Source organism: Brachionichthys hirsutus, chromosome 7 (assembly GCF_040956055.1).
Source record: "Brachionichthys hirsutus isolate HB-005 chromosome 7, CSIRO-AGI_Bhir_v1, whole genome shotgun sequence".
In the NCBI taxonomy this organism is placed as follows: Eukaryota; Metazoa; Chordata; class Actinopteri; order Lophiiformes; family Brachionichthyidae; genus Brachionichthys; species Brachionichthys hirsutus.
Window position 1 is genome coordinate 6,185,536 of NC_090903.1, and position 24,247 is coordinate 6,209,782.

The 24,247-nt window shown below is 45.8% G+C and overlaps 1 protein-coding gene across 1 annotated transcript; it reads right to left on the reverse strand.

The window, feature by feature from the left end:
• Window positions 1–625: 625 nt before the first annotated feature.
• Window positions 626–24,044, reverse strand: micu1 (mitochondrial calcium uptake 1). Its single transcript, XM_068741230.1, has 12 exons — window positions 23,943–24,044; window positions 20,639–20,803; window positions 20,053–20,260; window positions 18,230–18,392; window positions 15,777–15,820; window positions 8,179–8,293; window positions 6,918–7,000; window positions 6,534–6,734; window positions 3,468–3,605; window positions 2,642–2,750; window positions 1,589–1,678; window positions 626–1,438 (listed from the first exon to the last, which is right to left on the reverse strand). The coding sequence occupies exons 2-12, from the start codon at window positions 20,800–20,802 to the stop codon at window positions 1,275–1,277; spliced, it is 1,479 nt and encodes a 492-aa protein (XP_068597331.1). The 5' UTR covers window position 20,803; window positions 23,943–24,044; the 3' UTR covers window positions 626–1,274.
• Between the last annotated feature and the right edge of the window lie 203 nt (window positions 24,045–24,247).

The window sequence follows — 24,247 nt, forward strand, 5'->3', positions numbered from 1 at the left end:
GATGAAGACGAGTACTCTGAGTGCAGACCTCCACCAAGCAGCTCATTCTTAACTGGATTTGCACCATCCACATGGTGATTGGATCATCAAAAGAGTCTAAATTCTTTTGTATCTTTATACAACTCTTTCGGCAAAATCTTACCTGATGCCACTTTCTATTGCTCCTTCACTCCGTGTTTTCTGCTGCACCCTTCCGGAGGTGGACACAGTGCTTCCTCACGATAAGAGAACAGCCTCTGAAGGAATAGTTGTTTCATCACAGAGGCTTACAGATGTACTTGAATCAGAGGCAGGTAATAAAACCACCTTGTTCTTAAGGGGATTACATCACAACTCCAAGATGTGTCCATAAGGTGTGAGCTGCTGTTTGAACTCCTTCCCAGGTCTGACAGATTCATGTGTGGGTTGGGGGTTTTGGTCTCTTGCTAACAATGAGCTGCTGAGGCCTGACATTAATTGTGGAATCAATCGGAAGGTCCTTCGCTCTCGGTAAATGTTTTCTTTTTGTCAGTCAGGGTCTGCAGCAGAACGACGACACGCTGCTCTATGCAGTTGTTTGAGTCAGACGCTGCAGCTCTTTCAAAGACAAAGTGTGATAACGAAAACGAGGCGGGACAGTTTAGGTTTGCATCATTATATATTTAAACATCTTAAACAGCATTTATTTATCATCCATGTTGTATAAAGTGTTTCAGCAGTAGTAAAAGAACACACATTTACATGGAGACACGCACGTCACCGACCGTCTATGAAAACACGATGAAGATGAGCCGAAGCCTCACGATGGAGAGTGAAGCGGTGCTCACGGCCTCATCACAGAAATCACTAAAGGTCGCCTGTCAGTAGACGGACTGCAGCATTTACACGATGCTGATGCTCAAATAATTTCATTTCTTCCGTCTTGCCTTTCGCAGCATCAAATCTGAACTATTGATTTAATCGTGCCGTTTTTGAGAGTGTGATCGATGGCTACGCTGCCACCGCATCCTCCTGTGGAATATGGCAGAAATAAACATACAATGCGAACACTCGAGACGCCTCGGACGGGTGCACCAGAGACACCTTTCAGGACAGTGTGCTGCATCAGCATGCTCCGTATTGATCGTCCGAACCGCGGCAACATGCAGTACTGCCCGATCACGCCTCGAAGAGCCGCAGCCTTGTTGAGTTGTGTCGTAATAATTGTCTATTTAAATTCTCCGGACTTGTTGGAGGACAGTGCTGTCGACGGGGCGGGCTTCCGTCTTTCACTTCTCCAGCATCGCCTCCTTTCTTTATTGTGTTTTTGGCGTGGCAAAGTCCCAGGCGGTGTCCTGGGCACACTTCCACATGGCACGCACCAGCCGGGTGAAGCCCATGTCCTTGGGTTTCTCCAGGCCGCGCATCAACCGCTGCTTCATAATGGCTATGAACTCCTTGTTGCTAAGCTCGCCGTTCCCTGGCGGAGACGGGCAGACGGGAGGACAGGTGGAGGGGAGGTGAAGACATAACAGAAGATTACGTACAAGCCGGTGAAGCATTCCTTTCATTAGAGGAGGCTTTGTGTTCTTTTATGGAGAAGAGTTGTGATAAACCGACCGATGCTCACCATCACAATCGAACAGAGCGAACACGACGTCGCACACGTGATCCGACAGCTCCACTTTAGCCACGGTGCGCGCCACCTGCTTCATGGTGACTGAGACACAGACAGAGAGGTTCACCGTTAGAGGTGCGAGACACACGCGCCGGCTCACAAACGGTGCAAGTGGAGGACGTTGTGCCCGAGCCGAACGACTTGGGATTGACTGCAGGCGTGGGCTTCCATTCGCTCTTATCTGACGGGCATGAAGAGGAGGGGAAAAAAGGAGGTGAGAGGAGAAAGAGGCAGCATCAGGATGTCTGTGTGAGAATGAGAGGAGGGAGGGAAATGGAGACTTATGAGTGGGAAAAAAACACAAAGAGGCTCTGAGGATAAACAAAACAAGATACCAAATTACCGGAATTCGCCGCTACGCTCTCCCCACGCTTTGAAGCGTGCGGCTTAAAAATGATGCGGCTAATTTATGGATTTCTACAGGCTAAAACGAAACCAATGAAATATCAAACAGGTCACAGTGGACCAAATGAGATTATCATGGTGAGACGGCAGCGTGAAGAACTCAGAGTGACACTAAAAGCGACGCGCTACCCGCTGCGCCACTGAGCGGCCCGTTTCTCGTGCTTTTTTTGGTGAAATCTACCCTCATCATGGCCCCCAATAAAGTTAAAAATGCTACTTTTAGTGGGGCTAAGAAGCCCAAGCGTATTCAAAGGAGCGATCTTCCTCCTCCTCCATCTGCGCCACACACTTTCAACAGCCAAGATAAAGTGTACAATTATTATGTTTTACTTTAGTATAATGTATAACTGTTTATATATTTAAGATTATCTTTAATTCCTCTCTATATTTTTGCCACACACTTAATCAAGCCCTCTCTGCTGTTGGCCCTCAGGACTGGACGGATTAACGAAACAGATGACAAACGGCTGAACAAGGACTGATGTGGGAGACGCCAGCAACATCAGGCTGGCTGAGTCTTACGGCTCCGGGGAGGAGGAAGGCGACAACGGTTCAGTCTGAGAGAGAATGTCAGGAGGGAAAGGGCAGATGTGGATGTACCTTTGTCAATGGAGGCTCCAGCCATGTGGTAGAAACTCAGAGCCGTGTCCACGTCATTCACGTTCTTCAGAAAAGTGAAGAAATTCTCTACCTCCTCAAACGTGATGCCCTGCAGAAGATGAGGAAATACTTTAGTTAGAAAATCCTTGATGACTCAGAAACTCATTCTGTCCTGCGGAGCCATCGGAGCGTTGCAATCAAACGAATATCGTCATGGATACAGGAACAGAGGCATTTTGGGTGCAGCGCAAACAAGAAGATGTAGACACTGGAAGTCAATGAACTCGAATGAACGACGTGCCACAGATGGAGGGGGCGCAGGCAGCACATACGAACATCAGAAAGAAGCAGCTGGTCTTCAGCAGCAGATGATGGACATTACAGGTCACGCAGACAACAAGAGACGGAGCAGAAAGAGGGAAAGGACAGAACTGCTCGCTGCAGAGACCCGTCGGCCGAGCGCGGCCTCGTCCGCTGCTCGTGCTGCAGAATAGCAGATTTCCTGCTGTCAGCGTTCTCTTCTTGACAGATCGCCGCATTTATCCATCCGGCATGCATGGCCATAACTCAGTTTGACATCGCTGGTGTTTTAATGTTCATCAGCAAACCGAGACCTGAAGCTTCAAGTTTAAAACAATAGAAATAGGACCTGAGAAATCTGAGGACAGGATGGAAGTCAGCATGAAAACAAAGTTCATGCAAACCGCTGGAAACAGAAGTTTAGTCCCGTGCATCGTGTATATCCCCCCCCCCCACCAGAACCAAATCCAGCGCTACGCATACACTCTGAATCCTGTTCATATGGAATCCTTTCTGTTATATCTACCTGTGCATCCTTAAACATCTTCTTCAAGCCCTTCTGCATCTGCTTGAGTTTGCGGGACTGGACGCCGCTGTAGGCCAGCAGCATGCCCCCAAACTGTCTCTCTGTGATTCTGCCGCTCGCAGGATCGTTCCTCTCAAACTGGGGGGAGGGGGGGGGATAAAAGATGAAGAATAAGCTATGCAGTGGGACAAACAACTTAATAGGAGGAAGGCTGGAGAGATGGGGAACAGTAAACATCGGTGTCAGGCTTGCAGCTGAATCATGGCTGGTGCTGCCATTGGCGACATTAAATCTGCGTGTGCATTTTCTTTTTACAATGCCCCAGTGGAGCCCGGCTTAACAGCCACGCGTCTCTTCAAAGTCAGGTCAATACAGTCGATTTATGTCACAGGCTGTTCTGCCACACGACTCCCCTCCCTCCCTTCTCTGAATGAATACGTGGACCTCTCGAAATGTGAACCTTTCTGATTCGTGTTTGTGTGTGTGGGTTGGTGGGTGTGCTGTTGAGTGTCGGGGTGTGTGGGCGTGAGTGCGTTGGTCGTCAACAGCATGGCAAAGTTGAATGCCGGGGGTTGACGAGCTGCGCTCGGGGGGGGTTGAAAGTTGAATGCCGGGGGTTGACGAGCTGCGCTCGTCAACCCCCGGCATTCAACTTGTCGTCTTCTGCGTTGCAAAAGCAATAGCCCCTTACGCCTAGGATAGGCGCTCGGGCCTAATAGAGGAAAATGATTTTTATTTTTTCAACTCAAAAACAATATAGCTTTTTTTCTGAGTACGCAATTACTACACAAAATACATATTCGGAATGGTCTCGACGAGGACTACGCGTCTGTGTGTGTGTGTTGTTTAGTGTCGGTGTGTGTGGACGTGAGTGTGTGTGTGCTGTTGAGCGTCGGTGTGTGTGGACGTGAGTGTGTGTGTGCTGTTGAGTGTCGGTGTGTGTGGACGTGAGTGCGTGTGTGGACATGAGTGTGTGTGTGCTGTTGAGTGTCGGTGTGTGTGGACGTGAGTGTGTGTGTGTGCTGTTGAGTGTCGGTGTGTGTGGACGTGAGTGTGTGTGTGTGTTGTTTAGTGTCGGTGTGTGTGGACGTGAGTGTGTGTGTGCTGTTGAGTGTCGGTGTGTGTGGACGTGAGTGTGTGTGTGCTGTTGAGTGTCGGTGTGTGTGGACGTGAGTGTGTGTGTGCTGTTGAGTGTCGGTGTGTGTGGACGTGAGTGTGTGTGTGCTGTTGAGTGTCGGTGTGTGTGGACGTGAGTGTGTGTGTGTGTTGTTTAGTGTCGGTGTGTGTGGACGTGAGTGTGTGTGTGCTGTTGAGTGTCGGTGTGTGTGGACGTGAGTGTGTGTGTGCTGTTGAGTGTCGGTGTGTGTGGACGTGAGTGTGTGTGTGCTGTTGAGTGTCGGTGTGTGTGGACGTGAGTGTGTGTGTGCTGTTGAGTGTCGGTGTGTGTGGACGTGAGTGTGTGTGTGCTGTTGAGTGTCGGTGTGTGTGGACGTGAGTGTGTGTGTGGACGTGAGTGTGTGTGTGCTGTTGAGTGTCGGTGTGTGTGGACGTGAGTGTGTGTGTGCTGTTGAGTGTCGGTGTGTGTGGACGTGAGTGTGTGTGTGGACGTGAGTGTGTGTGTGCTGTTGAGTGTCGGTGTGTGTGGACGTGAGTGTGTGTGTGCTGTTGAGTGTCGGTGTGTGTGGACGTGAGTGTGTGTGTGCTGTTGAGTGTCGGTGTGTGTGGACGTGAGTGTGTGTGTGCTGTTGAGTGTCGGTGTGTGTGGACGTGAGTGTGTGTGTGGACGTGAGTGTGTGTGTGCTGTTGAGTGTCGGTGTGTGTGGACGTGAGTGTGTGTGTGCTGTTGAGTGTCGGTGTGTGTGGACGTGAGTGTGTTGGTCGCCCGATGGTTGACTCGCTGCGCTCGTCAACTCGTGTTTGCGGGTGTCTGTGTGTGTGTTGTTTAGTGTCGGTGTGTGTGTGTGTGCTGTTGAGTGTCGGTGTGTGTGGGCGTGAGTGTGTTGGTCGTCAACAGCATGGCAAAGTCGAATGCCGAGGGTTGACGAGCGCAGAGCAGTGGAAAACATGCAGCTTGCGTTCTGTTCTTTGTATTGTCTGCCAGGAATGAAGCTTGTAGGCCGCGTGTCTCTCAATGAAGACGCCTGCTTGAAAGAAGTCTCCTCTGAAACAGTGGAAAGAGCCCCGAGTGATAGAAATGGAGCCTGGGTTTAGGCACATTTTCTGCAGGTTATGTTTCATTGCCACGGGTACTAAAGTAAAAGTACATTAGTGGAAATGCTGCTCAAAATTAGCTCAGTAGCAGGCTCAATGTGAAATATGGAGTTATGATGCAAACGATTGGCCAAAAAAAAAAAAATGTTTCAGCAGAGCTTGTTATTTTTCTGGCAAGATGATCTTTGACCTTGTAGATTTGAAATGTTATTACGGCATATATACTCGACCTTGACCTCTGAGCACCAAAACCGAATCACTTCATCCTTGAGCCCAAGTGGACATTTGTGGGTGGAGGTAATGAAATGTGTTCGAGCTGATCCTGAGATATCGTATCGGAAAGAAGGGGGCCGTCGGTACGAGCGTGCACATCATCGAGCCAGAGTCTTCACCTGGAGGAAGGCAGGTGTGCGAGAACTCGACTTCAGGAAGTGATTTAAGGCAATCTCATCTGTGTCTGTATGATTTCCCTTCGTGAGAATCGTCTCCCATTAAGACCTGAACGATAGCACTTTGTTTCTGGGACATACGACTATATTGTAAACTGCTGACTGTGCAGAATACAGACTATTTTGAACATATGTACCCCGGAACTGTTAAAATTGAAGCAGGAGAGCGAGTCTGGGGACATGTCCTTAGGGGACACTGACTGACACCGACAGCTGACTCGTCTTGTTTCTCTTTTGCATCGTGCACACCACCTATGCCACTGCTCCTCTCCTAGCATGTTTTTTTTTTAGAATGTCCATGTGTGGTTCGAGAATGGTTGTAAATGAAAGATTACAACAAATACCATCCAAATGAAATCACAGAAGTATAAAAGAAACTAGAGAGAAACTCTCTCTTCTCCTTTACCTCTAGTTTGAGCACATCGTGCTGCAGTTTCCGCTGAAACTCCAGGAAGCTGCCGATGGTGAGTTTGCCCTTTAGGTCTTCTCCGAAGAAGTAGGTGGTGAGAGCAGAGCTGCAGCCAGCTGTCTTCAGGGTGTTTCCTGTGGTGGAGCGGTCCCTGTGCCGCATTCCCATACTGGTCTGGGAACGAATGATGCTCTGGACCTGTAGTGTAGACTAGGCTTTAGAGGAGGTTCTGATAAACCAGACAACTACTTATGTTACTGGTTACTGTAATGCAACCAGAGCACAGCCCAGACTCCGGGCTGGTTTAACCTCGTCTCTCCTTCCGTACAGTGATTTTAGTTTGCATTTGTGCAGTCCTGCTGTACGTGTTCACATCCGAACCTGGTCGAACTCCTCCAGATCCACCTCTCCATCGCCGTTCAGATCAAACATCTTGAAGGCGATCTCAAAGTTCCTTTGGGGAGCTGGACACAAGCACAAATTCAGAAAAATATACGGAATTATGAATATATGAAGACAAGCTACATGGAATCAGCCCAGTCAAAACCCAGAGAGAGACTCGGTCACGCATCATAGGTGAACTGATGATGCCAAATTCAGTGCCCTCTGCACCCCTGGTCTCATATACCTTGATGGAGTAAAACACTTGACTTGCATGCAAACAGCCAATCATTTAAAACGTGTGTTTATCGATTAGTAGATGACCAACATGTGACGCAGCAATAGAATAGTGCAGATGGTGCTGAAACTACAAATGGAGACCAGAGGTGAGCTCTTCTCTGCTTGTGCAAGATAAGGTCACCAGCCTGACAGATATATTTTTGCCATTTGGATATTGCTGCAAATATTTTTGGCTCTGACTGGTGAGTTATGTTGACTAAGTAGTCACATGATCATCCAAAGGTCATTCGTTACATAAAAGTCCGTTAGAAAAACAAAATAAAGAATAAAGTGAAGTAGTTACTCTATTAATGCCAATGCGTTCAATCATAAAACCCAAATTCAATCTTTGTCTTTAAATTCTAATGTCAGTAACTGATTGATTTAAAAGTGAAACCTTTTCGAGTGTAATGAAAATCATCAGGACTCAAGTAAAATATTCCCCCCCTTTTTTTTTTACAATCTTTACGAGTCCACAGGATTGAAACAGACCATAACACATCCCGCCCCTGCTTTAAAAAATGACATGTCCTTGAAAACGTCCCGAGAGACTCGCCATATGAACAGATTATGATAAATCGGGCCAAGCTGGAGGATAGAAATTTACCAGAGGAAGGAGTTAAAGCTTCATTTTCATTACCATGATCTGTGACACATCCAGAAAGGAGGCATTAATCTGAAATTGGCTGCCTGTTTTTACCGCCAATGCTAGACCCGGCTAAAATAAACTGATTCTGTGGAACGCTATATCTCCAAGACGGAGAAGCTTGGTAGACAGATGCAATTCACTTTGACAGAACTGGCGATCATACTGAACCCACAGCCAGCTAATAACATCATATTGGAAGAATTCACTCCCTCTCCCTTTTTGTGACTTAACTGACAGTAAGGAAGCAGAGATGACACAGAGGAGATCTCCTTGGGAGTTGATTTGTGATCAGATTTTGAGCGCGAGTGATTGAAATGGCACTTTTGTACTCACTGGAAAGCACCGTGGTGAGGAAGATGTAGTCCGAGAAGGAGATGAGGCCGCATTCTCCCAATGTGTAAAATATGCTGTCCTCGTCTGCAAACTTCTCCCTCTCCTGGGCGATCTTCTGCTCATCCAGGTCACAGCAAAGAATGGAAGAAGTGTTTATTAAAACATTTTCACGTGATTCAGCACCGGCCTTTCAGCCTCTATGCATAGCTTTTCCCCAGGTGTGGTTTTTGTGCGTGTGAAAGCAGGTGTGTGTGTGTGAGAAGGCTAACAACGGACAGACCGTGCATCACAACAGTCATGCAAATGCTGCATACACGTGACGCCACGCAGGCAGGTGAGGGAGGCAGTGAGGAGCAGTTAGTCAGTGGTCAGAGTTTTCCACCAGAGGCTGTACTCACAGTGTGAGAGGGAAAACATCATGAGAGACCGGAGCACAAACACACACTATTGATAAACACATCTGTTAGAACAACCCAACAGTAGTATCTGCTAAAAACATCTGCAGCTCTTTTTCCACGCAGAAGAACGGTTAACACACATTTTCTCCCATCAACGTGTGTTTATATTCGCAGCACTGCGTGAAAGTAGGACTTATCCACATGCACACTACACACGCAGCGATAGAGACTTGAGACAGCGTCCCGCTCGCGAGACGCTCCACAAAAACAGAAGGGACAGATGGACAGATCATGCCTTTTGGGGGGAGGGGGGGGGGGGGGGCACGCTGAGCCCACGTGGAGTTACCTCCGTCTGTAAGGAGGTCCAATTCATAGGTGGAGGAAGGAGGAGAAAGACCATTAGAGAAGTGTGTCGCCTCTGCTGTCTTTAGCAGGGCCTTGAATGACAAAGACATTTGGGTGCATTCATATTCTCTCTCTCTCACACACACACACACACACACACACAGATAAAAAGACACAAAACAACCCAAAAACAATAGGATGGGGATACCACGCAAGTTAAGAATTCAAAAATGTCTTGCCATCCTTGGAATAATTGGAGTTTTTCCAACAATACCTGGCAAAACAAGAACATTGTAAAACGATGATAGAATGTTCTAAGAATCATCTCGTCATTTGAGCTAAATGCTAAGAGCACTTAGCACACTGCAAATAAAACAGCCCTCTTGAAAATAACATTAAAAAAAATATTCAGGGAAAACATATATGAAGGCTAAAATTTGGCGGCATCCCCATTAACAGCATAACAAAGTGCAATTTCCCAGAAATAATTCCCCTTAAACCAACTCCCTCCTCACAAATATAAAATATATCACTAATGCGTCTCAAACAGTAAGGTAAATATGAGTAAAAGTAGTTTCTATTATTATTTTCCATTGAACAATATGGGAGGAGGGAGTGGGAGATAAAGGAGAAGGTGATTGTGGTGGGGGGGGGGAGCAGTGCCACAAAGTGCAGAGAGAGAGAGATAAGAGAAAACATTTCAGTGCTGGGCGTCAAATAGTTTCAGGCGTTCATGAATACCAAAAGTGACAGGTATGAACACACATCAAAGTAAAAGAAAAGAAAGAGTGTGACAGTAGTAGAGGTTGGTGCCGTCTGCAACTGGGCTGGGCTTTTGTTCTGCCACATTCACCCACTCGTTTGTGTGTACATCACGGCCTCCGAGGGGGTTACGGCCACATTTTGCCGTCCGTGTCCATCTAAAAGCGGCCCCCGCTCTCCTTCCCCTCATTCAAACTGATTTGGTTCTGTAGCTGTTTGAACATCACGCGTCACATTCGCTTTCAATTTGTAGGAGCCGCATAGAGTAAGCTGCTTGTGAAAATCCAACAACTCATTTTGCTGCTTGAGGACAAAAACAATGTCAAGTAACAAAGAAACAAACTGTGAACTTAAACTGTGAAGAACTCATATAAAGGTGTTTGCAGAGTTGAGCAGGCTCTGCGGTACATGCAGAGCTATGTGTTGTCAGTTAGAGACACGCCTTCACGCAGCTTGTCCTTTTGTATTGGAAAAACAAATCCCTGCAAGACGAGGACGACGCAGGGAGTCAAGCCAGCACATGTCTGGAGGAGCAACGGCAGCGAGCCCTCGGGAGCTGAGGTGAGCCAACGGCCTAATGCCAGGCCATAGTACAGGAAATGAAGTGTGTGTTTAAAAAAAATAAATAAATAAATAAAAAAAAACCTACACAAGACACCGGCAAACTGGACCTCATTAGTGTGACCAGAACAGAGGCGCAGACTACATTATGCATGCTAACCCACCTTCTCTATAGGGTCCTCATCCAAGGACAAAACAAGCCAGAAGGACGTTCAGTAAGAACAAATCACAAATACGCAGACGTTGCCAAAGACTTTTCACTGTAAATCCCTCCCAAGAACCGTTTGTGATGTAAGCCTGGGCTCTCCCTAAAGCACACCCAGAGGAAGCGTAATCAAGCTTTGTCTCTGTTGCAGATGAGCGTCTCAGTCTTCCACTGAACTCATACAGTACTGGCAGCATATATAATAATAAAAAAAAAAAGGTTCTCTAGAAGGGATACCTTTCAGGTTATCCAGACAGGCTTAGTATGTGTCTAATCAGCTTTGATTCATCAACCGAGAGGATGGAATGACCAAAACAAAGGCTGCTGCTACCATTAAAAGGATCCTAACTACCGGTACATCAGAGGTAGCATTCAACTCTCATTATAGATTTTCCCAAAGCACTGATCATCAAAGGAATTTAATTTTAAATGCTGCAGCAGTCGCACTAATTATTAGCTGGAACTCGGTCTGTCAGAGGGCCTGTGTGCACATCAGTGACTTCCTTCTACACGTTTGCCTGGAGCCTGCTCGTGTCTGGGGGGGGTGTCAGCTATGCTACAGTGAAGCCTGAGGGCTGCGTCCAGATGACAACTAACCAACTAGTGTGTGAGCCGAGGCAGAAAGACGGCCCCGACAGAGCTGCTGGCAGTGGAGCAGTCAAAAGTGTCGCTGCCATATTCCTATACAGCGTGGTTAAGGCTTCGGGCCAAGCTAATCTCTGAAGTGCACCAGGCTACAGAGAAGCCCAAATCGCTGCTAACCCAAGCACAGCCAGGTGCAGCGGTGCAAACTACACCGAAGCTCTTTCTGCAAATTCACCGCCTAAGGAACACTTTTTAAGAAAACCACGACACAAAGTCAAAAATCGAGAATTTTTAAGGATTATTTGTCATATTTTATTCATCATTAAAACCCTAGTCTTAGGAATGAAGTACTTGGAACAAGACATTATTTATATACAATCATGTTGCATCATTTGACTCCCAGTTTTAGTATATGGGTCTAATCTGAGCTCTTCCACTGCAGCTAAAAAGCTGAATCTCTCCTCGGTGCATTTGTCTGAGAAACTGAGTGACGCCCGACTCCTGGCGAGCTCTCATCTTGTGTGTGTGTGTGTGTGTGTGTGTGAATATTCATGGGTGCTGGAGGGCTACGCCACCGGGATAGACCGATGCAGACATTACAGCGTGACAGACAGACAGACAGACTGTCTGCCTGACATATCTGAATGTCGGCTAAAAGCGTCTCGCATTGTGCTGGAACACAGACAACAAAGCTCCTCCCGAAAAACAAACAAACACAATCTATGATGGGTACTCTGAACATCCCGGGAGACACGTCCACCAAAATCTATCCTTCACAGTGAAAGTAAACATTTTGTTGCTGTGGATACCTTTGCACCAACGGTGCGTGTGTGTGGGTGGAGAGAACGTTAATGTATTAATTTTAACACCTACAGCGCTGCAGTAACTGCAGAGTAGGTGTACCGATAATTAATTTGAATTGTTCTGGGAGCAAAGTCAGAATAATAGACGGTGATGCCAAAGGCTCAACGCACACATTTGGTCAGTGAGGATGAGGAGCTGTTCAGAAAGGCAACCTCTAAAACTGAACGAGACAAGAGACGCAGTTGAAAGTGTGCGTGAGGAAAACATTGACAGAGACGGCAAAGAAGGCATGTGACAATTATAGACTGTGGGAAAATAAATAGCAGAGGAGCAGCGGGGTAAATAGTGCGAGCAGCTGTCTCAGGGAGCATCCTGTGAAATCAAGAAAGAGGAACATGACAACAGTCGGTGAAAAGATTGCGATTCTCTTGAGGGCGCTGCTTCAACGGAAAGCAATCAGATTCCAGGTATCCACTCTCAGGCATAGCAAGTAAGACATGAATACATTTTAGATGTCCCGCCTTCATGACTCTAAACCATGCTCGACAGAAATCATGCAGTACTGACGTCTGGACAGTCCAAAGGATGGATTTGTGAAGGTCATCAAGCACATCACCCTAAACCACCCTGTGCCGAGAGGGGGGGGGTGCCACCACCAGCTACTTTCTCAATGAGTCACAGGCAATAGAGCAGTGCATGCTGGGGGGGGGAGGCCAGAGAGCCAATGGATGTGGGGAAAATAGAGCCGACATTAAAACATGAGCAGATAAACGTTTATAAAGTGCAGGGGAACAGCGCTGCTAATAATTAGCATTGACCTGACCTACAAAGGACTCCTTTTAGGTTGTTCTTTGCATCTCAGCTTTATAAAGCTCGACTTTCTTTAGTATTTGACTGTTAGTGTATATAAACTTAAAACTGAGGTACTGACTAGTGTGTAACTGATATAGAAGTACTGCATCAATTAATTAACCCAACAGAGGCAACGCAATTCACTTTCAATAATTCAGCAGGGAGGGCAATGCGCACGTCTGTCACCAAAGGGCATCGGGGAGATCTCCAGCACAATGTCAAACAACAAGAGGGAGTCTGACATTGTATATTTGCGCACGCACACACACACACACAATGGTTTATGTGCCTACTGGAGTTTCTGATACTCCCATTGCTATAAGGTGAACAGGTTGCAACCTGCCCATCACGGTGGCCGGATTATCTTCGAGCCATCCTGACTACTGGAAGCATTCAAGGCTTCTCAAAGGCCACATGAATGAAGCTTATAGACCGGGGCTCATTTATTCACGCTTTTCCAGCCAAAGGCGTTTTAACGACGCACTCTGGTGATACGTTTCTGAGCATCACTAGAAAATAAAATGCAGAAATTCATACACATTTATATTGAAGTGAATTAAATGCCCATGTTTAATAAAAGTAAGAGGAAGGGGAGGGTGAAGAGCACCACGGGTAGAAGCAGAGTGGCGTTTCCTCTAGTAGATGCTATTTAGGACATGTCAGAGTGCATCATGGTGCTTATAACCACATTTCAAGACGGCTGAAAGTTAAATGTACCTTGCTGGGGTTTGTTCAGTATATTTCTATTTGTGTTGACTCGCCAATCAGACGCGAGTATTTCCCTGTCTTGTTGAATGAGAAAACTTGGTTGCGGCACCATAATCTACTACTCATGCAATTTTAGTTCACCCTGTGTGCAAAATCTGCAGCACAGATACACACTGAAAAAAGTTATTACCAGTCTAATGAGTTCCTTTCCCCCCCCCTAATATATTGGAATCAAAAACTGATTTCAGGTCATGACTGACTGTCTGAGATGTGCTAAACTCCTTCATTAGCTGTTCCCCTGGACTAACAGCAGATAAAAGCTATGCCCTCCACATGTCATACAGAAGTGCAAGAGTGATAACTGAATAATAGAAGCAAAATAGAGACATTACAGGAAAAAGAACAAATGAGAAGGAGGGAATAGGCAGTGACAAAGTGCAGTTTCTCCATTCAGTTGCACACATGCTGCTCGGAACACACCCCATACCTGCCAGAAGTCCTGCAGTGAGGGAGGGGCAGACCAGCAAGGGGATGGGGAGGGGCGTTTGAGGGTGGAGAACGGGGATCAGTAGAAGAAAGGTTTTGGGGGATGGAGACAGATGAAGTCGGGTTTTAGGGAGGCGGGGAGTTGAGGGCGATGGTTATTCACGAGGAAGGAAAGGGAGAGAAAATGGAGGGATTACTTGTTATACGAATGAGGGAAGACGGTTGATAAAAGCACGAGAGCATAATCAACAGTAAACAACGGCGACTTCAGGTCACTTCAATATCAATCCACATAATGGGGGGGTGAGATTAGGAGGCGCAAGGATGGAGTGGATTACCAACCAAAACAGAAGTCCCATTTAAAGAGTCCTAAAATAAACGCCTTCTTCTGGACAGGAAAACAACAACAAGAGAGGGTGAGTCAATATGAACAGCAGTGATCAAACAACCAGACGGGACACGTAATGTGTACGTACAGACCGAGCCTGGAACGCGTTAGCATCGGCAGGAGGGTGCGGGGGAGGAGATGAGAGGGAGACATGAGCACTTTCAAAGAATGCAAACAGAATGTACGTGAAAAAGTCTCTCTGTTGGCTTGGCTATTTATAAACAACAGCAGAGGGAGGGGCCCAGGGGTCTACCTCCCAGCCCCCCACCGAAATGCTTGGCTTGTGCTTCACCGAACAATCGCTCTACTTCATGGTTTACAGTTTACACACTAGTGATGCTGCGGCCATTTCATTGGGTCTGACTCAACGCACTTGTAAGTTTCATGTGAACTGATTTCATGGCTTCTTGGCAGGAATCAGTAGTGGCTCATTCCTCCAACAAGCTAAGGGGTGCACGCTGAGCCAATGAGAAGGAGGCTGGGGGAGGGCAGGGGAGGGCAGGGGAGGGGAGATCTCAGGGGACAACCGAAGCTAAATGCAGGATCAGAGAACACCATGTGTCCTCGGATTTAAAGGGAACACGGCCTGGAGACAGGGATGACATTTACATTAGCAGTCAAGGACAAAAAACATGTATGAGCATTTTGATTTAAGTGCTGCAACAGAATTTCACATTTTCCTTTTGATTGACGCATCAAAGCTCTTCTAAAGTGTAACTCAGCCTCAGTAAATGATGCAGAGTTCTCGCTTTAGCCCGTGTGCTTGGGCTCAGCTGAATCCAACGTGGAGATGGAGTACGGACGTACTCATCATCATATCAGCCTTGGGGATGAAGAATTCTGATCTTTTAATGGCGTTAGAAACATCAATCACCTCACTAATGATTAGTGAACACTAAATTATCTAGAAAAGCACTCGGAGAGCGCAGACCTTCGCCGAGCAGCTCAATCCCCTCCTAATTCTTTGAGTTTGCATGTTCAAAAATCCAAGTCGTGAATAAATACAGCTAATAATGTATTCTTACAAGGCTGGCCTATAGTTTATGTACAGAAATATAATTAGGAAAATTAGTTTAGACTTCTGATCAAAAATAATGTTTTTTTAAGAATGACTCAAAATCGTGTCCGACTGGAATAACAGCTGGACTACTTTCTCTGGACGCACATCGTTTTCCTTTTCAAATTATATTGTTCAGCGGTTTAACAAAAAAGGTCATAAACATCTTGTTGTATTGGCATCGTTAAAGAAAAGACGCTTTTTTATTATTACTGAATTGGTCTTTTGGGGGAATAAACCCTCTGGGGCTGGTAAGTTGTGTTGTTGTTGTGTGTGTGTGTCGTTACAGAGAAACATTCCAGGTTGTTAGACAGCTTGTTTACAGGAGTTGTGAAATCTATCAACATTAAAGTTTCTGATAAATGATTATAAAGCGCCCCCCTGCTGATTTACACGACCGCCATCTACACCTCCGTTCTCTTTACCACAAGGACAGTTACTCCTTACCTTCCCATCGTAGCGCTTCACAATGAACTGATCCAGGCCTAGACCTGAAAAATAAAAACAGACAAACATATTGGGAGATAAAACAATACAAGAAACGAGACATGAGGCAGACTAGTTACAAACGACGACATCAAGATTAATGCTGATCATGAAGCAGAGCAGATATATTACAGAACCGCCGGCAATCACTGGCTGGTGATGAATATTAATAATAGTCATTAATAAGCAGTTTCCACGTTACAAATGATTTAAATGAAACAATTACCAACGTTCAACTTTCAGATCATCAGTTAGAACAGCAAATGGTGCATTTTAATGAAGCAGTTCAGATGAGCACACAAAGATCCATGCACAGCGTTTATATTTATGCATATTAGTGTATTTAGGTTATTGATCTTTTTTCACGCTAATGAATAACGACTCCGAAGAAGAACACGTCTATCAGTGGAAAACGCGTAATGTCCGTCTTATCGGTTTTTACCGTCAGTGTGAAAAAGGCATCAATTTGTCCGACCCTCTGTAAAGTTGCCGACGGCCCTACCGCTGGGCCACAGCCAGCCCAAAAAGATGAGGCATGTTCTCTGCTTATAGTCACGCTAAATGGATCAGCTGTGCAGCAGCCATGTTTAATCAGGCTTTCAACAGAACTGCTGAGAAATAATCAGAAATGTATTCTTTACTTCTTGACTGCTTTTCTTAAGATGTCTCTGTACCGTCATTCTGCAGATCACTTGATGGTAACAAGCCTCTCTTAATGAGGCACAAAGGAGGAACCCGTTTTGACTGGTCTGTTTCGAAACAGCAACTGACAAATCCAGCATCCAAATGAAACATGAGGAACTGTACCGATAGAAAACACAGGCGGCATATTGCACTGACACTTGTGGCAATCTGACCTCCTGAAAGAGATCAGATTAGCTTCGAGGGTGGCAGAGTGTCATTTAATTCAAATGAATACTGACTATTTGATTTTACATTGGCATCCTCTGGTAGAGATCACCTCCTAACACCTTCTTCTGCTCCGTCAGTTACACATTAAGTTCAGGTCAATTATCAAAATCACCAAAGCTTCCCAACCCAGGAGCTGAATCCCCGAGCTGAATCCCCGAGCCTCCACTATTTCAAAGCTTTTTAAAAAGGACCTCAATTTGATACAATCTGAATTTAAATTCTGGCCTCTCTAGGAGCCATTGCTATTATGTTATTTTTACACACATCATCCTCGGCATAAAGATAATGACCCCCTAAATCACCAGATGGATAGACTAAAGAATGTGGGGACGACACACTCAACCAACCAATGAGCTGGGCTGTACAGATCCAGTGTGAATTTAAAGAATCTCTCCAAACACACAATAAAAAAAGGTGGGGTTTTCTAGTCAGGTGATAATTCTACTGAGTATTAAAATAATAGAAGCAGAGTTGACCGGGGAGAATACTGCTAAAACACAGGTGGGTCGGAGGACTTCAGAAGAGACTGAAATGACTTACAGTGAGGTATTCTTTATTTCATCAGCCGTACTCAAATCATCATTATCCTTAATTCCAGTATGGAAAGGTAAGAAACAGGATAAAGAAAGGAAGAGCTGGGGAGCTCTCAAAGAGTTGAGACACTGGTCCTAAGAAAGGAAGGCCAAAGGGGGGCAGACTGGTCTGCGTCCTGGGCTTTGTTAACAGATGGAAGTGCTGAGGTGAGCTAGGAAGACGGCCCAGACGTGACAGAGCCGGAAAAGTCCTTATTTGTTGCTACCTGCAGGGGTGCCTCTTTTACTGTGTACGAGTCTGTAGAGTTATATAGACCTCTCGCACTGGTGATGGAGGAAAACATACTTCCATATAAGAATATCACACAAAATCGGAGCATATTTTAGCATTGATTCACCACCTAAGGACAAAGACTGGTATTGTAAAACAGATTAAAAACTAAACAATGATTGTATTCCTTTGATGCATCCTCTTAAGTCATAAAGATAAAACTGTTTCCATGGTGCACTGTGAAGGGTGACTTTGTATTTGACCAGTTAAGCTCCTTGGTTTCCCAGCCCTCCCATGGCTGAAGCTCAAATATCGCTCCGGTTCCATTTGTGACACCGGAGATCTGCTCCTACTTAAACCCCTTAATTGATACACCAAACTCACCCCCCCCCCCCCCCCCCAGCTCGCTTCACGCTTGTGAACATGGTCAGCAGGATCGTTACACTATGAACTGTCTTCAGGGAAGTGGCAAGCCTGTGCTAAATGTCCTTGTAGTTGGATGGGGGCTGTGTTGGATTAAGCTCCACTCATGGAATGATATGATCTCAGCATTCCTGCCTGGAAAAATGTCACCTTGGATAGTGACGAGGATAAACCACCATCATGAATGTATCGAGACGTGTATTTGGTGCGAAGCGCCGGATCAGAGCACAAGATGAATCCCTGATGAGTGGCTAAAGGAAACGGAGGGGACTCACTCTCCGGCTGTTTCTCATTCGGTGTGATGGAGCGAATGAAGTCCTGGGGCGTCATGTAGACCTCGCTATCCCCGTGCTCGCCGATGACCTTCAGCGTCGCAAAGTAGCGGAAGATCTTGTCTGGAGTGGAGTAAGCCCTTATCCTGTTCTCATACTCCATCACCTACCAAAGAGAGAGGGAACACCGGTGGCACACATCGGGCATGGGAGTCACATTAGCATATCCAGGGTCAACCAGATCAAAGAGCGAGCAATGAGCCAGTCCTGTGAGGAGCGAGGGAGGAAAGGGTTAAAGACAGACTAAAAAAGGTAAAGGTAAGGTGACTTTATTTGTACCCGAAGGTAGAATTGCTGGTCGCAGCGTGCGCATGCGCCCGGGCAATGTGGGCGAAGTGCCTTGCCTAAGGACACAACGACAGTGTACACAAGTGCCTGAGCCGGAGATCAAACCGCCAACCGCCAAGAGGCTGGTTGCAAATGGAAAACAAGCTACAAATTAAACACATGACTACCACATAATTAAAACGGGAAAAATGTTTTTTCAGGATTGATGCTATTTGCAAGCTACAGAACCATCAAATAAAGCTGCGACTGCGATGCGCGAGATAAACAGTTGACGTTGCTAATCATTTTTGAAATACAAAAATGTCCTAATTTATTCGGCTCTGATGCACACATTAGCCACGACAACGTTTGCCTTCCGCTCACACCTGCCTTTGGGAGCTGTGCTCAGCTGTAACAGTTATTTTATGCGGCGCTGGATGACTGTTCACGAAACAAACTCCCGGTGTCGAATGCTTTAAGTTTTATATATTTATATATTTTCATTTGATCAAGTCAGAGACAAACACAGACTTTGATCAGGCTGGAATTTTGTGGCCATGATTATGTCTCCCAGTGTTTGATTCCCCTTCTAACACGGCATGTCGGTCTTTAGGGAAATCACCAGGAGCGTGTCCCCCAGAAGCGTATGGATGAGAGGGCATGGGACAGCCATGTGGAAACGCCAGTGAGCCTGACTGATGGAAAGCTCAGAGCACGCCCCCCCCCCTCTCAGATTCTCATCTCCTCAGAGTCACAGGCGACTCATCTCAGAACCAGCCTCACTCATAAAGAGTCACGCCTGTTCTCTCGAGCTTACACCAATTCACGGTCTCTCTCCCATTAAAGTAACGCGCACACAACCAGCTGCTGGAAATGAAGTCACACCAGCTTATTATTGTTTTATCCAGAATTTTGAGCAAAGTGAAGCAAATCAGTTTAAAACGAAGGAAGAGAAAACACAGAAAAGTCCTTCCTGCGGTAAATGTTTTCCATATGAAGCGCCAGCCAGGAAATTGACATTTGCATACACGTTTATACAGACAGATTTGACTTCAAATACTCGGCGCGAGCTGGCATAAACAACCCATTTCTAAAAATACTCCCGTCTCCCGCAGCGCTACGATTCACTGAATGGTTCGTCTCCCAGATGCTTTCTGCTGACTGGCTGTTGACAAGTTACGAGTGACTGCTAATGTAACGTCGCCAGCCATTGGTCAGACGTTCCATTGTATTTAGAGTTCTCAGCTCTTCCTCATTATGCAGAACTACAAACCGTGACCCTCCTCTGCTTCGCCGCTGTCACCTGCTGCCTAATTAACAACAGCAACATTTCATGGGTGACACTTTTGCCGTTTATGACCACAGGAAGGCAGGCTCATTTTGTTTCTGTGTCATGTTAAAATACTGATAAAATATACTAGTGTTCGCCACACCCTTCAAAAAGGGGAATTAAGTTCTGCACAGCATGAATGGCTGGACATTTCTTCTTTATCGATTACCTTGCGGTCACGGAATCCAGAGCGTGCTTTCTTCTTCTTCCCCTCAACACCTTCGTCCTTCGCTTCGTCCGTTGTTCCTTCATCTCCTCTGCTGGCCTCCACTGATTTCTCCGAGTCCGTATAAGGATCTGCATCCTTCACCAAGTCTGCTCCCTCTCTGCCGGGATGCTCAGAGTGCTGGACGGACGGTCCGGCATCAGCATATGCACTAACATACAAAAGGAACAACAACAACAGCACAACGACACATTAAATCCTGAGTGGCATTCCTGCCATCTATCAGGACGGTTTGATTTTGCAATATTTATATGCATTTGTGGTACCAAGTAGAATCAGAGGAACAACATAGCAGCTAAAATTAGGCGTGGCATTGTCCGAAGAAGAGAAGAAGTTTAGCAAACCCCCACATTTCTGACAAAAATGTGCAGTCTTCACACTGCACTCTCTACTGCTCTATCTTATCTGGTCTCCTCCTCCTCATCAATAATGGATAGCTATGAAAACACTTGGTTAAAGCATCAGAAGGCATTGACTATTTTCTCAATAGTACATCTAGGCAGATCGATGCTTCGTGCACCAGTCCTACCGTTTCCAGGCCAGGCCAGCACTGGTAGACACACCAGTTACCCCAGCCAGAGCGGCCAGCAACAGCTTCTTCCTGCCACAGGCACGGACCGTCCCACTGTGGAAGCGACGGGGCAACTGAGCTAGCCCCACTGAAACGGCAGACAGTGCCCGCAAGCGGAACATCCTGCAGACAGAACAGAGGAGAGATACGATGAAACAGTGAATAAACGCTCTTAAAAAGGCTGACATGGTATTATATATTATTAGAACATATCAAGTTTAATTGACGCTCTCACTTTCTATGTCAGGACCTTTTGTCCTGATATACACAGACCGGTGTTTCTGGTTTTGTTTCACTCCGACTTTCCTCAGCCTTGGAAATACGTCTCCAGAGTTGGAAGTCATAAGTGAGAGCTGCCGGTGATCGGTGAAACCCCAAATGGCCAGCTTAAAGGTTTTAAAAGAAAATGGGTTTTTACAGCTCAGACACGCATCATCAACCCGCCAAACGTTTTTCGTCAGGAAGGAAATGGGGCCTCATTCATAAATAGTGCGTACGCACAAATATGTGCTTAGATTGTGCATACGAATGTTTGATGCACAAATCTGTGATTCATCAATATATACTTACTTGAAATTATTTTTATTCCACAAACAAATTTAGAACCTCCTCAGACAATGCATACACACTAAATATATATATATATATATATATATATATATATGAGCATGTAAGTGAGCACAGAGATAAGCAGGGGCACGACAATTTATAGATTTAAAAACAAATAGAATCTTAAAATGAATTCTAAAAAGCGAAGGTAATCCGTGAAGGGAGGCCAGAACAGATGTGATAAAGGCATGGATTACCGTTTCAGCATGCTCCCGTACAAGAACCGGCTTTATCTTTGCACTGCCTCACACGAAAACAGATGGACTCGACCACAAAACTAATTTGAAGATTCAAATTAAAATCTCTGTCCATTATAAAACTGATTTACATTAGCATTGATAGCTCCTGTGATAGAAGCTCAGGTATCTTCATTCTTTTTCTTACCAGCAATTCTCCAGAGGAAGCACTTCAATAAAGTGTGCTTTTCCTTGCCTTATGAAATTTCTTCTTTTGATTTCTGGGGCCATCACTCACAGCTTCAAACTTCTTCGCCAATCTCATCCTGATGCATCAAACGGATGTCTTTTATATACAGAGATGTGGCCGTGGATTATGCAAATAGCAGATTTCTACACATTTACTAGTGAATGAGGCCCAATGGGAGGGGGAATGATTATTTTATATAAAACTATTTCACTTTTAAGCTAAATTATTTGCAAGTGTTTAAAGGTATTTGATTTTAAAAGTAGCCAGTCTCATCACAGAATCGGGTGCCGGGTACACTGGGGCCTCGTGCTCACCCGGGACCCGGTAAATAGATTCTTAGTCATATACACTCTCTGACACCTAACAGTAATCTGCTAAACTTTCCACAAATGCTTTTACAGACAGTGAAAATTGCTGAGTATTTGGATTATTAAATCCTAATAAAGGGGGACTCTGCAGTGTCACTTGAACAACCTGGGAAATTAATAATAATTATGTTTTATTCCCTCAGGTAAAAGATGTGATGGATTCCTCAAAAGCAACGGTAAACGTACTTAGACATAGACCTTTATAGTTTCTCTGTAGCAGTAAATACAGAGATGGGGATCATTGTCTGGTCTATTAGGAGCATAGTTTGAGTCAAGTTTTCATGTGTGCCTTGTAAAACAAAACATATTGATCCATTGCTCGGGATTAATGCCTGATGCGTTTGTTAGAGTAGAACCAAATGCATGATAGGACTGCAAGTAAAGTAAGATGCATTCCATCAAGTATCAGAAAACACCTCACCAGCTGCGAGGAAGAGGAAGATGAAGCTTGCATGTCATCGATCCCAAACAAACCTCAATTTCCAGCAGGATTACAAATCCTGGGATTTACACAAGGCAACTGCTGAAATCCTGGGAACACTACAGTACGGGAACTCTTTGTCCATAAGGAATGTTCTTCAGAAAGGCCGGGAGAAGCAGGCTGAGCATCACATTTGGAGCAGATCATAGGAAACAAGAAAGAAAGTATGCTCTATATAATCTAAAGATGCTTTTCATTAATGGCCCTCAAATTGAGACGCAGTAGTCTGTCAAAGTCATAATTTATGTTATATTCAGGGAAGTACTTCCATTATCTGTTGCACACACATAGCAGCTAACACACAGCAGCTAACACACAGCAGCTAACACACAGCTGCTAACACACAGCAGCTAACACACAGCCGCTAACACACAGCAGCTAACACACAGCTGCTAACACACAGCAGCTAACACACAGCCGCTAACACACAGCCGCTAACACACAGCCGCTAACACACAGCCGCTAACACACAGAAGCTAACACACAGAAGCTAACACACAGCAGCTAACACACAGCTACTAACACACAGCTGCTAACACACAGCCGCTAACACACAGCTACTAACACACAGCTGCTAACACACAGCCGCTAACACACAGCAGCTAACACACAGCTGCTAACACCCAGCAGCTAACACACAGCTACTAACACACAGCTGCTAACACACAGCCGCTAACACACAGCAGCTAACACACAGCCGCTAACACACAGCCGCTAACACACAGCCGCTAACACACAGAAGCTAACACACAGCAGCTAACACACAGCAGCTAACACACAGCCACTAATACACAGCAGCTAACACACAGCAGCTAACACACAGCAGCTAACACACAGCCGCTAACACACAGCAGCTAACACACAGCAGCTAACACACAGCTGCTAACACACAGCAGCTAACATACAGCAGCTAACACACAGCAGCATCCTTTCCCCCTGCGGGTGTGGCTGAAATGATCACGTCCTCAGTCTGGGGGTCTTTGATGCTATTCAAAACAGCTAAGCTAAGCTATGCTAGGTAGGTGTTACGGTACTAGTTTCATATACATGTAGCGTTATGTGATGCTAGCGAGGAAACCTGAACTCCAAAAGTTCCTGTGCAAAAGGAAGCAACTTGTATTATTGTTGTTATGCTTACTTAAATTGACCTCCGGGTATCATGACACATCATTTGGCTCCGTGGACACAGAACTACACGTTTTAATCGGTTTTCTTTTTCCCTGCTGTGGATGCGACAAGCTATCGAGCTGTGCTTATGGCTTTTATACAGAAGCTATCGCTAGCTAGCAAGTAAGCGTAAGTGCGTCTCGGGGAGCTGCCGGTTCGATACTGCTTCGCTAGAAAGGTGCCATCGCGAAAACGGGACTGGTTTACTTACGTGGGCGGAAGCAAAAACACCCGTCAGGGCAAAATGACAATGTCTTTGCCGATTGAGTTCGTCGTTCGTATCCGTGACGGAGCTCCGTGCAGTAGTTCCGTGTTCACCGCCCACTGGGGAGGGGGCGGAGCAACACAATAGCGCCACGCCCCTCGCAGCTCAGAGAGACTGTCCGAGCTGTGTGTGTGTGAGAAGACCCCAATCATCCCACCAGAGATTATACATCAAAACAACTGTTTATGTCTGTCTAGTAATTGCACTTCTGGTTAGATGCTGAACCACATTTCGTTACCTTGTGCTTGTAC

Bases quoted from the DNA above. Each gene is read 5' to 3' on its own strand.
- micu1 (XM_068741230.1), bottom strand. From the start codon at position 20,802: ATGTTCCGCTTGCGGGCACTGTCTGCCGTTTCAGTGGGGCTAGCTCAG. The intron at 15,821-18,229 runs GTGAGTCCCCTC...TTTATTTTTCAG, and splicing joins GAATGAGAAACAGCCGGAGA to GTCTAGGCCTGGATCAGTTC. The intron at 1,439-1,588 runs GTGAGCATCGGT...CGTCTCCGCCAG, and splicing joins CGCTCTGTTCGATTGTGATG to GGAACGGCGAGCTTAGCAAC.